This window comes from Suricata suricatta, chromosome 4, assembly GCF_006229205.1.
Source record: "Suricata suricatta isolate VVHF042 chromosome 4, meerkat_22Aug2017_6uvM2_HiC, whole genome shotgun sequence".
In the NCBI taxonomy this organism is placed as follows: Eukaryota; Metazoa; Chordata; class Mammalia; order Carnivora; family Herpestidae; genus Suricata; species Suricata suricatta.
The window spans coordinates 9,833,135-9,847,068 of NC_043703.1; the positions used below are offsets into that span (position 1 = coordinate 9,833,135).

At 40.0% G+C, this 13,934-nt stretch overlaps 1 protein-coding gene across 3 annotated transcripts in view; it reads left to right on the plus strand.

The window, feature by feature from the left end:
• Positions 1-13,934, plus strand: part of NALCN (sodium leak channel, non-selective) — a 290,407-nt gene that overhangs the window by 20,188 nt on the left and 256,285 nt on the right. For all 3 annotated transcript variants that reach the window (XM_029936476.1, XM_029936474.1, XM_029936475.1), the window contains exons 3-5: positions 2,017-2,100; positions 3,339-3,478; positions 3,560-3,688. In XM_029936476.1, the coding sequence (XP_029792336.1) occupies positions 2,017-2,100; positions 3,339-3,478; positions 3,560-3,688 (353 nt within the window). The remainder of the gene's footprint in view (positions 1-2,016; positions 2,101-3,338; positions 3,479-3,559; positions 3,689-13,934) is intronic.

Genomic DNA, 13,934 nt, shown 5'->3' on the forward strand with positions numbered 1-13,934 from the left:
TTCTGTATGTGACATGTGTGTTCTGTGTGTGTGTGTTCTGTATGTGTGTGTGTGTTCTGTAGGTGACGTGTGTGTGTGTGTTCTGTAGGTGACATGTGTGTTCTGTGTGTGTGTGTGTGTTCTGTAGGTGGCGTGTGTGTGTGTGTGTGTGCTCAGAATCCGTGCCCCCATCTGCAGTTTCTCCCCTCATCAGGTCTATAGCATCATATAATGATCGTAAGACTTAACAGGTCAGTGTCCTCCTCTTGACCTGGACCCCAAGCCTCAGGGTTTACTTTCCTATCTCTCTTGTGAATCTTCTCAAGTATAGGAGCTACCAAATTTGGTGGATTCTCTTACCCCTGATAAAATTAGTTAGGCATTTGGGAACTAGCATGGTTTTCTGTAAACTCTCCATAGAATTAATCTTCCTGTCTCCCTCACCGTGGTTAGAGGTTTATTGTAAGTTATTCTATCTTACACGTTAGCTGGGTGTGTACAGAGCCACTTTTTGTTGAAGATTGTTGTGTGTATTGTGTGTGTGTGTGCATTATAAATCCTCTTTTTTTTAATTTTTTATGTTTATTTTTGAGAAAGAGAGAGAGAGAGAAAGAGAACGTGGGGAGGGGCAGAGAGAGGGAGACACAGAATCAGAAGCAGGCTCCAGGCTCTGAGCTGTCAGCACAGAGCCTCACACGGGGCTCAAACTCACCAACTGCAAGATCATGACCTGAGCCGAAGTTGGCTGCTTAACTGACTGAGCCCCCAGGTGCCCTGGCATTATACATCCTCTATGTAAAGTGCATGATTCCTCAGTGTTACTAAGCTGAATTTATACTTCACATCTAGGTCAGATAAATTTCATTAAGTGGCTTATTGTACTGTTAGTTTTGTGAATCATATAAATTATTTCTGGAAACTTCTCAAGGAATCTTTTTGATAACCTATTTATTACTAAGGGTGGATGATTCTGGAAATTATGTATAAATATCCTACAACAGATTTAATCATTTGAAAAAAACCTTGGCATTCTGTTCCTATATTTATTTTCTAAGCAGGTTCAGTCAAACCTGGTAATGATAGATGTCACTGAATTCAGAATTGAGTCTCATAGATTGTGATGAAACTAGTGACTTAATGGGGCAGGCCTAAGAAGGAAATGGCCTTCCAACTTAAGGTTCCAATTCTCATCTAATGGAGTTTTCTGTTTTGTTATTTGAAAGGGAAATTTTTTTTCTAAAGTTCCCGTTTTATAAAAATATGCATTCTAATGTCAGAGTAGATTGTTTATTTTAAAACAATTTTTTAATGGCTTTTTTTTTTGAGAGACAGACAGAGCATAAGCAGGGGAAGGGCAGAGAGAGAAGGAAACACAGAATCTGAAGCAGGCTTCAGGCTCTGAGCTGTCAGTACAGAGGCCGACATGGGGCTCGAACTCACGAACCGCAAGATCATGACATGAGCCAACGCCAGATGCTTAACCGACTGAGCCACCCAGGCAGCCTGATTGATTATTGAAAGATGAAAGTCGTGTGTCGTTATCATGTATGATTCTAATTAAAGTTGAAATCAGTATATGTTTGATATATTTGATAACAAAGGCCAAGTTTATTCTTCACTTTTAATTTAGCTCACAATGAATTCATAATGCTGGTTGGTCCACGGGTTGAAAGGCCTTTATGCTGATCCCTGGGGCTCTTGGTTGAGGGCTTAAGCTGCCTACTGAATAGGATGGTCTCTGGTTTCTAACATGGTAGAATTTGTGTGGCTAAGAGAAAACATAGTGATGTTTTCCATTTGCGTGAACTTAAAATTTTCCATGCCTCGCTCTGCAGTAACTTGTATTTTGTAAATTATTTTCTTTATATAAAAATGCTTCATTTAAAATGGTAAAGGTACTCCTTTGGAAAGTCTGTTCAACTGTGAAACAAAAATTATGGATAGCTTATACTGAATTAACATTTGACCCTTCTTTCCACAGATGTTTTCTGAAATTATTAATTTTGTTTTATAATTCCATGTGCAATTTATTTTTAGGGGGATAGTTCCTATGTGAAAGATCGCTGGTGTGTTTTTGATGGATTTATGGTCTTCTGTCTTTGGGTTTCGTTGGTCCTGCAGGTAATTAAAACTTTTAAATTACAAGGGGGTATTTTCCAAACTGTGTGTTGTTTTGCATTAAAAAATCTCAATAAAAATAGTAACAAATATATGTCAAATGTGATAGTGTAACTTTCTACAACATTCTGTTCTTTTAAATGTTGATGAGAAAAAAAAACCCTAACATTTTAATCATTGTCAGTCACATCTGTGAATTATTTCAGTCAGTAATGAATATCAACACTATCGCAAATTATTTCTTATTACAAAGGTGTAAAAATATATTTATTGAAATAAAAGACAGAACACAGAGTGAGATTTCTGTATTTGTAGAATAAAAATATTAAATTTAAAAATTGAAAATCTGGTTTTTTTATATGATTGAATCCTCACTAAAAACAGCTGAAAAATATCGATACATTTGGATGAACATAAAATCCTATATTCCAAAGAGAAAATGCCTTACTATGAGAAATGGGGAACATATATTAAGAAGCCCTAAAGGTGGGGTTTTGCTGAATAATAGACTTCATTTTCATGCATTCATTCAGGCTTACTTTTGGATTTAATTCAACTCAAGTTGCGATATTCTTCATTGAAAAATTTAGAATAAAATAAATTCTACCCATCCCACAAAGTCATCATAGTGCGTATGGATGAGCTCCCCTTATTTTTATAAAGCTCACCTCTCCAGCAGTGTGATTCCATCCTGCATGTTAATGTGCTCTTTTCCATTTAATAGCTATTATATGATTGACAAACGTTTTCTAATTATCATTTTGCCTCTGTTTAGTAAATGGTACATTTCCTTTTTATTTTTTTTATACTCCTTTGGACCCTTTTTCTACCACTTCATGTTCTAGATAAGTTCATGTTCTAGAAAAGTTCCACCAAAGAACATTATCAGTGACGAAGAGAGCACACTTGTTCTGTATTCTGAGTTGGCACTTGTTTTCGTAATAAAAACTGTGCTTTGATGAATTACATGGGAAATGACTAAGAGCCATAGGATTTATGTTAGTTTATGTATTCGTTTTCTCTAAAGATAGTGATGGTTTCAAATTGGACTCAGAGAAAAGAGCCATAGGATTTATGTTAGTTTATGTATTCGTTTTCTCTAAAGATAGTGATGGTTTCAAAATGGACTCAGAGAAAATCCATTTCCATGGGAAATAATGCTGGGCCAAGTTCAGAGCTCCTGATGCCATGTGTGATTGCCGGGATGCCCTGAGCTTCTTTATTCATCTCTTAATTTACAGGTGTTTGAAATCGCTGATATAGTCGACCAGATGTCACCGTGGGGCATGCTGCGGATCCCACGACCACTCATCATGATCCGGGCATTCCGGATTTATTTCCGATTTGAATTACCAAGGACCAGAATCACAAACATTTTAAAGTAAGCACTGCTTTCATAGAAGTTAAGGACAAAAGTCTGTGACGTTTTTGTAACTTTTACTTACTGTTTTACCCCTCCTAGGCGATCAGGAGAACAAATATGGAGCGTTTCCATTTTCCTCCTTTTCTTCCTACTTCTTTATGGAATTCTGGGAGTTCAGATGTTTGGGACATTTACCTATCACTGTGTAGTAAACGACACGAAACCGGGGTAAGTGCCTACGAACTGCAGTTTAGTCTAGGTGATTAACAAGAAGGTTTCCGCACTTCTAATAAGACAAATCTGTGTCTAAATGGAACAAAAAAACGTGTTTATGGGCTGTGTTCTGTATTCTCTGCTACCTCAAACTCTTTTTGTATGGTTTTCTAAGCTAAATATTCAGGACAAGCCAGACTGAAAGCTGTAAGCCCGTGGGCTAGAAGACTCAGCAGCATCAAAGTGCGCATCTGGAGGTTTTCCTGAGTGACAGAACGGGGTGGGTGCTGCCGTCTGCATATTTTCATCTCTTACTGAGATAAGATGGAAATGAGAAATGGTGCGACTACTTGGGAAAACAGTCGGGCAGTTTCTTAGAAAGTTAAGCAGACACACCTACCATGTGTCCCATTTATTCCATTCTAGGTATCTAACCAGGGAAATGAAGACGTGTGTCCATGAAAAATTACAAGCACACAGTGACTGTATTTGTAATAGCCCAAACTGCTAATAACCCAAATTTGCACCAACGGGTCAATGAATAAACAAATTGTGGTTATATCCATGGGATGAATCCTGTTTAGCAATAAAAAAGAAAGTATGTGGAGTTGATATATATATACAACATCTTGGAGGAATCTCAAAATAATTGTGCTGAGCAAACAAAGCCAGATGAAAACGATGACATATTCTGTGATTCCATGAATGCGAAATTCTCCAAACTGCGAGCTTATCTGTGATGACAGAAAGGGAACCAGTGACTGCCAGGAAGTAAGGGCGGGGACAGGAATAGGGGTCACCAAGGGGCATTAGGAAACCTTTGAGGTTGATTGATCTGTTCATTATCTTGATTGTGGTTCTGTGCACTTGAAATTTGCCAAAGCTGTACATTCTTTAAAAATGTTTATTTAGAGAGAGAGAGACAGACAGACAGACAGACTCAGGCAAGGGTAGAAAGAGAGAGGGAGAGAATCTTAAGCAAGCTCCATGCCCAGCACAGAGCCCCATGTGGGGCTCGATCTCACAACTGAGATCATGATCTGAGTCAAAATTAAGAGTTGGACACTTAACCAACTGAGCCACCCAGGATATATATTGTACTATGTGCAACTTATTCTACATCTAGAACGTTTTACTAAAACTATATAGAAATGTTCTGTTGTAAAGCAGAAAGCTAAACTTTACACAGTTAGGGAAGTTGTTTCGGCACTATTTTGTGCTGTGATCCACTGGATTTAATGCGGCTTTTCTCATTTACTAATTCCCTGTTTTTATTGGGTTCCTACCTATGGGCTCGGTTGTTCTTGATTGACTTGCTCTCTTTGACTACCCCTTCACCCATATGACACTCTAGAATCTGTTTAAATTAGAACACGGCTGTATACAGCGGGTCAGTTTCCAGCCTCTAGCCTTACATAAGCTCAGAACCCTATCTTCTGCCTCTTGTGGGCATGAAAATCAAAGCTCTTGGCTCCTGGACACTTCACTCCCATTTATACCATTTTTCAACTCATGTACTTCCCTCTCTTTAGTTTTTTTTTAATGTCTTATTTATTTTTGAGAGACAGAACATGAGCAGGAGAAGGTCAGAGAGAAGGAGACACAGAATCTGAAGCAGGCTCCAGACTCCAGGCTCTGATCTATCAGCACAGAGCCCAACATGGGCTTGAACCCATGAACCGCGAGATCATGACCTGAGCCAAAGTTGGCTGCTCAACCGACTGAGCCACCCAGGCTCCCCTCCTCTCTCTAGTTTTTAGTTCCCTCTTACCTTTTGACCTTTTGGAATGTATTTTTCTTTCTTGCAAGTCCAGATAGGCATCTTTCAGTGTGACCATTTACCCAACAGATCTAGTTGTTTGTAATGGAAAGAGTTGAACTTAATATAACGCAGTTTGCCAGAACTAGCCCTGTGGCACTCACGGCTACTTTCCCTCCAGTTTTTCTCATTACATTGTAAGTCCTTGAGGACACAAAGGGAAAGGGTGGAGAACATTCATCTTCTGTCTAGTACTTAGTAAGTAAGTACTTAGTATCTATTGAAGGCAAGTAACTATTGAAGGCATGATGCACAGTACATTGTATTTACACGGATAATAATAACATTGTGACAAGTTGATATATAGGAGGGAATTTAAAAAACAGAGGAAGAAAAGCAAGTTTCTAAATGGGACTAAGGAGAAATGGTTAAAAATTAGAAAAGCTCGGTTAAAAGCAGAGAGAAGCAGTGAACTCCCACAAACACGGTGCGGAAGTTGGAGGAAGGGGGGAGGGAGGGAGTGGCCTGTGTGGGTAAGGGGAGAGACAAACAAGTGGAAGAAAACCTGTAGGTAGGTTTTTTTGTTAAGTGACTGTAGGCTGTAAAATATGTCTAGAATGTTCCATGAATGCATAGGAAGGTGGGAAAGATATTGTGTGGGTGGGAGACAATCCAGTAGAGGCAAACAGAGAAAGCTTCCGGATAAGAAAGCCTCTGCGTTTTAATAGCAGCGTGCACAGGAAGCTGATTTAAAGTTTCCATTTTATTAAAAACTCAAGTCACAATGTGGGACTTCCAACGCTTGTTAGAATTGTAAAGCTAGCCGGCAGCTCAGGCACCCTGCTGGCAAACCTGACTTTGACCCATGAAGGACGGTACAAATGGGGAGGAGGGGTAGGAGCACCTCAGAGCCCCTGTGTCATTTCAGAAAGTGCTCTTCGCCGTACTCAGTGCTAGGACGTGAGTGGCAAGAAATAAATAAATAAATACAATTAAAAGGCCTCTTGTATTCTGAATATTAGCTTCCACTTATTACATAATCCTAAAAAATGGAATTCTCTATGAAGAATGTCATACATTTTGGCAGAATTTTCAGTTACTTTGGGCACAGCAGTTATGGAAGAATGTCCGCATTTCCTCTCTTTCCAGTATGTATGAAGTTTAGCCCATTAGCCCATTATGCATGTCCAGAAACACATCTTACCTTCCTTTTCTGTGACAGTTTAGTCTCTGAGAAGAAAATACTTAACTGGCCGCAGGGTCGTGATGTTGCTGTAATAACAACTTTCTTTCATAAGTTTGATGATTGCGTTGAAGGACCCATCATTTATGCCATTTTTTCTTTTACTTCTCAGTTCAGGATTAACTGGGTTTTAAAGTTTTCCTTATAAGCAGAAAAATAATTGATGCCATTTTACCATTAGTTCTAGCCAGACATTAATTTACTTTTAGAGACTCATAAGCTGTCCAAAGTCAAAATGAAACACATAAAAATCCCAATTAAAAAAAATTTCCAACCTTTTTGTTTCCTTTTCTTGCTTCTGAACTAAGAACTTCTCATTGCCGTTTCTGAGTCAGATATCAAACTACATCATGATGGTCCGGGTTTCCGGCCATCAGTGTTGCCAGTCACTCACCTGACCTTGTTTCTCTTAATCATTGTCCTTTAACAATCCTTCTGATTTCTGCTTAATTGTTTTGCCTGCACTAGAGCCTGGTCATGGGAGAGCCTTCAGGCAGAGCTGTGTCTGTTCAGAAACTTGAATATTCTGCGTGTCCAGGCTGACCCTCTGGCACTGATTATGTGTAACCTGTGAGACAAACAGGGTAAATAAGGAAGTGACTCAATACACCCAATTTTGCTTTTAGATGGAGCTGAGTTCTTTTCAGGCAGAGAGAAGGGAATCTTAGCTCTGTCCTCAGGAGGTTCCTGGGAAAGCCTTATTCTCCTATGATAATGAGTGGCGACCTAAGGCAGTTGTGGCACAGATCATGAGATTTGAGCCCGCCAAGCCATTCATCTCCTGAAGACATCTGAGAGCAATGGCCTGTGGCAGAACAAGGTGTTGCAAAATGCCAAATGTGATGGCCAAAGTCTCCCTGAAGCTACAAGATGAACATTTAAACATAAGCTGGTTGGGTGAAATAGAAAAGGTGAAGACTTCTCTGCCACCTTATTACCATTCCTGAGAAAGGAGAGACATTTATTCCTAGCTAAATATCAAATAATGAAATCTTCTTCCCGAGAGTGAGATAATTAGAAACACTCTAAAGTAAGCAAATGTGAATATTAAGTATATGAAAGTTTACTGTACAGAGAACAGGATTCGATCAGGAAGTTCAAGTAAATGCTTATAATGGCCGAGCCATTAGTTTTGAGTCCCAGAGGTGGGAACTGCACATCACAGATGCCCAGGACAATCCTCGTGTCTCCGTGCTGGGACAGAGAGTTACCAAGAGCTTTATTTTCCAGCTCAGAAATCTCAGGATGGTCTCCCCCCCAGGGGTGGCTTGAAGGACCCCATGACAGTTTATAAAATATCACTAACACTTATAGCCTAGAGGTGAGATACAGTTGGATTTGGATTCATTTATTACTGGTCCCAAATAATATTTAAGTTCACCCTATAGGATACTCAGGAAAATAAATGAATTATCATCTTAAAATTCTGTTCACAAAATAATGAGTTCTTTTAATGGAAAAGTCAGAAGAATTAAAAATAGAAACGTGGAGCTTAAAATATTAATTTTTAATTTCTATGGACTTTATCAAGAGGGAACTTTGTAGAATATGTAAAATCATAATGCCTCAAATGCGTGCAAAGGTCTTTGAAGTCTTCGTGATTTATATTTAAACTTCTTTTGGAGGATGAAGACAGACCGCTCCGTTTAACTTGCAGGAGTCATGCAGGGAAGTCTGCTGAGCGGGCGCTGTCAGAACAAGTTTGGATAAATGCATATTGGGAAGGATTTTCTTTGAAGTATTTAAATAAGAAATCAAAATACTCTGACGGGTGCATGTAGGTTTTGAACTAGATTAACAGCCACATTTGTGGAGCACCTATTATAGCTCATATGCTGCGCTTTTATAACTAATTTTTAGAACAACGCGAGCAGAATTACTTCCCCCATTTTGAAGACACAGTCCCAAAGAGGTTAAATAATAAAGCGAGAGCATCGGGATTTGAACTCAAGTCTGACTTCCCAGCCCATGTTTGTTCTCCCATGTGAACAACTTCTACAATGTTCTAATCCCATATCTGTAAACCCGTAGACACACACAGATCCACATCTATATGCATGAACTCTTTATATGGGCTAGAGAAAATTAAAGTCTACGTGACCTCTGGTTTCTTCCTACCTGCATGGAAATGTTATGTCCCAGGGGGTTCTGTTTCATCCAAACCTAAAAAACAGTGACGTGCAGTATATTTGTATTAGGCCATCATCTCTTTTAAAATCATTGTGCAAATCCATCTCAAAGATGTGGCCCATCTTTTGTATGTTATTAATTTTAAAAAATTAAATGTAAGTAGATATCCAGAATAATCTGAATTCCCATATGAAAATTAATACCAAACTGATTTTCACCAGAACAGCAAAAACATTAGTAAGTCTTCAATATAAAAAAAGAAAATCCTACGCTTTGAAAAGTAATCAAGTGATTTTTTTTATCAATTATAATATAGCACTTCTTTTGATCTTACTTCCCAGAAAGAAGAGAAGGTAATAACACAGGTCATAAAACTCGTGCTATTAGTGGTAAATATTTACTGAACAGTGGATAGCTGTTATCTTCTCATTTGATTCAAACAACCTGCTACGCATGTCGCGTCCTATTTTTATACTCTGTATTACAGCCAAGGAGACTGAAGCTTAGTGAGGTTAACTAAGATATCCAAGATGAAACAGCGTGTGAGTGGCAGACGCAGAGTTGAAATCCAGTTCTTCCTGACACCAGTTTCTAGGCTTCTAAGGATTCAGTTGTACCGTGATCAGTAAGATGATCTTCAACATGTGCGCGTGTCCATATTTGAAGAAAATGTTTAGTTTCCCTCCGGTTACAAGGAGCACGTGCTCAGGAGACACGCTCTGAATGGGCGGATGAGATCGCTTACATTAGCACTGAATTCTGTCACGATGCACTCCAGAACATACTCTGTGAATGGGAAATGAGCGGTCTTGACAGTCCTTGCAAATCACGTTCGCTGTAGTTGTCTGCAGAGAAATCGTTACCCAGCATCATTCTGATATCTCAGGTTCAATCGGACCAGCTTGCTGACCGCCCCCCCCCCACCCCGCGACTGACAGAAACCATTGTCATGTGCAGTGACTGTAGCAGCACTAGCAGCGCCTCCTGGGAATTCATCTCTAGGGAGAGATCTCTGCTAATTCATCTCTAGGGTGAGATCTCTGATAAATTCATCTCTCGGGGAAGATTTCTGATAGAGAAAAATCACCTGGAGAACTTTGTAAAAATACAAACTCCAAGCCACATCCGTGGTTTCACATTTGTCACCAGGGCTGAGACTCTCAGAATTGGTTGGATTAGAAATCAGTGATTTAAACCCTTAGTTCTACATTAAAACTCCCAACGATGTGTTATAGAGTAGAATGCAAATTTTGCCTGACTTCTTCAAAGGTAAATCTGGAGTCTTCATAGAAATGCTAAGCTTTTAGCTACTATGCCTCCACCTATGGGGAACTTGAGCTTCCTGGATGCTGAAACCTGTTTCCTTGGAAATGTCAGTAGCGCCCGGGTGGTTCAGTTCGTTAAGCACAAGACCTTTGCTTTTGGTTCAAGTCATGATCTCGTGGTTTCGTCAGTTCGAGCTCCACGTCGGGCTCTGTACTCACAGTGCAGAGTCTGCTTGGGATTCTCTCTCTCTCCCTCTCTCTCTCTGCCCTTCCTCTGCTCACATGTCTCTGACTCTCTCAAAAATAAGTAAGTTTCATTCTTATTTTTTAAGTTTAAATACCTAAGAAGTACCAGAGGTGATTAGAGCTTCTTGTCTTTCTTCCAAATAAGCAGGTTGTCCATGTGTTCTGGGAACTCTAGAAAGAAAATAAATTTTATTTATTTAGTGGGTCACCTGTCTTAGGTCAAGCAGTTGAGTGGGGCTGGTATATTTTGTGGTTGGTAGTTACCCGTTCTTAGCACAGTGGAGCCTCATCACATCATTGTTTGGGGTCACATCATTTGACCCCAAACAATGGCACCCTGTCAGAGTGGGAAGAACGGCTGTTCCCCAGCCGTACAACTCCGCCACACCACAGCCAGTAAACATGAATATATTTGGAGCTTCTAATAGGTATGAGGTACTTTGTACTCCTAATTCCTAAGTCATAATGTGGTCTCATATGTTGGGCATTAGGATCCTCATGAGAGAGAAGAGGAAATAGCTCCTTGCCACACATTAATTAATTGGCAGAAGCACCAACTGAAGACCTATGATCTCAGCCCCAAATTCTGGCAGCCATTTTCTACCCTGCAGCTGACTCCTCACAGACGACTTCTCACCCTGGGATCTTGTAGTTTCTCAAGCAAAGGAAGAAGCGTTACTGCTTGAGGAGCCCTTGGTCTAGAGTCAAAATGTCAAGGGTAGGGGCGCCTGGGTGGCTCAGTTGGTTAAGCATCCGACTCTTGGTTTCGGCTCAAGTCATGGTCTCAGAGTTTGTCATGAGTTTGAGCCCCACCTTGGGCTCTGTGTTGACAGTATGGAGCCTGCTTGGGATTCTCTCTCTCCCTCTCCTGGCCCCTCCTGCATTCCTGCATTCTCTCTCTCTCTCTCTCCTGGCTTCTCCTGCATTCCTGCATTCTCTCTCTCTCACCTTCTCTCACCCTCTCTCCCTCCCTCCCTCTAAAAAATAAAGCAGTGTCAAGGGGTCAAGAGTAGCGGACTTCATCTTGTGACCTCAAAACAGTTTTCACATTTCCAGTTTGGAGCTGATCAGTGCAAACTCTGTGTCTGATACTTTCCTGATACTCTTTGACTGCATTCACATATCTCTCATTGTGTGACCCTTGCCCAGATGCCCATTTCCTGGTCCCTGTCACCTGTGTTGTCACAGTAGTGAGTGAGGGAATTAAGGGAGTAGAGTTGGGGAAAATATGTAATTAAAAGAACTATTCAGATATCACAAGATACAAGTATTTAAAAATACTTGTCTCAACAGAAAATGTATTGTCTTTTAAATTACATACACTACTTGAAAAAATATTTAATTTTACCATTTTGATGCATAATGAATCCAGTACTCTGTGGCTTTGTCTATATACCCATTCAGGAATGGATTAAGAAATGGAAAATCATTAAAATACTCTCCGCCTAACAGGGGAAATTTATTCCCTGATTACTTACAAAATGTGCCAGCTTTACTTGTTTGTAAAAAGTGGGTGCTCAGACTATTTGTCTTATTTTGTAGTCCCTCTAAAAGTCCAGGTAGGGCAATTAAAAGTTCTCAAAATCAATAAATAGTCTCTTCTCTGCAATTCCAGGGAGGGCTGAGTGTTCCAAGGCGCCCAGCACTAGAAGTAGCGAAGCCAATTCATAAGAGTTTTTAATTAAGCCTGAAAGAGGAGGCCAAATAGGAATGAAAATGAAACCAGATGATTCTCTGGAATGAACCCAAAAGGCGGGTAGCAGCCAGAGCAAGTCCGTTTTCAGCGCAGGACGGGCCAACCTTTAAATGTGGGTTTAAGCTTCAAGCAAGAAATAGACCCTTGTTGTCCTCCTGCCCTTACATGTGAGACAGGCAGTGCCCTGCAGTATCAAAGGGCACATTCACTATCCTTCCAGGTGCAAAGAGTGTGTGTGTGTGTGTGTGTGTGTGTGTTTTGCTCCATGGGTTTAACCAGAAGTGTATTCTTTGGTTTATTTAGGACTTCACCCTAGAGCATACAATATAAATAGAAAAGAATCCTATTGATGTAATAAATAACCCAATGCTCTTCAGGTATGTAGGGTTATCTGTTGTGTATGGATTTGTTGTGCTGTGTGCTTCCTGTTTTGAATCCCTGACAATTTCATCGTGGAATGCAGACCTCAGAAACACGTTTGTCATAGCCATGCCTCTGTGAATATTTTTTAAACAACAAATGGGTCAAATTTGGCTACAAGAACTCAGCATTTTTCTGCTTATGTGAAGTTCTTCAAGGGGGGAAAAATGTAAGAAAAATAGAAACAAAATGGCTATCTATAAATTCCCATCATAGGTATATTTTGTGAAAATTGTGCAAATAAGTAATAACCTCTTTTGTAAATTAGTGCTTTGACCTTTTGGCCAGTCTCTGAAATGAGGGACAGATTGTAAGTAAGCTCAAAGTGTCTCAGATGCACTGTGTCAGTCTTGGGGAAGCATAGATTTTTGTCTTTTTCCCCAATGTGCAAAATCTCTGAGAATGTAGTTTCAAAGTGATCAGTATGGTAACAAGTGCTTGTTCATAACCCATGAGAAAAGCCATGAATAGCCACACCTGCCATGAAAGGGTAAAAACGTTATTCTCTCTCTCTCCCTGACCTTTTCTTGTTCCGTCTCCTGTGTACACACAGGCTGCGGCATTTCCTCTTTCCAGGGGGCCCTAGAATCTGCCTTAGATCTAGCGTCTGTTGATCCTTAACTAGTCCCTCCAAGCACCGACCCCCTTGGGAGGTCTTCCCAGTGCTCACCATCCACCACCTGCCGTCAGATGTGATGTTTCAGTTTAGTGCTCCTGTAATCCTAGCACGTGCAGGTGGCTCTCCAAGCATTCGTCTTGCTCTGCTGTGGTCATGACTTTGCTAGGTACTAAAGCCCCTGAACTGGAAATCTCTTCTTGGTCCTCTCTGCTCCCAGCATATTGTGGGGCACAGAATGCACCATTCGAATATAATCATTTTGAGTGAATGAATAGACAAATGCAATAAAGTGGTCTCCCTAAGAATATGGGAAAACAATTTCAGAAAAGGAAATAACTAATAACAAAGCATAGTTATGTTCATAGTGACAGTAACTACAAAATGCCAACACTAAATGCACTGCAACCAGCAGTGACAGCAGTTTGATATCGGTAGAGAAGGGTGAGATTGTGAGTAATGGAAAGAAGAATTTGGACACAAAGTCCTGAGCTTTGCACTTGGCATTGTTGAGTCCTGTGGATGGATGAGAACAGAATACAGTAGGCACAGGGTTTGCTCTAATTATTACTTTTTTTTTTTAATGAAGGTGTGATGAGGTCATTCTGGAAATAGTGTTTTTAATAATAGCTGAGAAGTTTCTCATTTTACAGATGAGGAAACTGAGGCTCAGATAGTCAAAGTGAATTGCCCAAGGTAATTAAGTCGGTTAATCACTGAGCTGAATGATATCCTTGTGTTCCAATGTATAGCTCTATCCTTGCTCTATAGCATCAGGAGTAATGATTAACTTAAGACCATAAAACTCTTAAATACTAAAGTATTATTTGAGGCTGTTACAAACAGTTTTAGCAACAAGCTCAGAATACATTTTCTTAGATCTCAA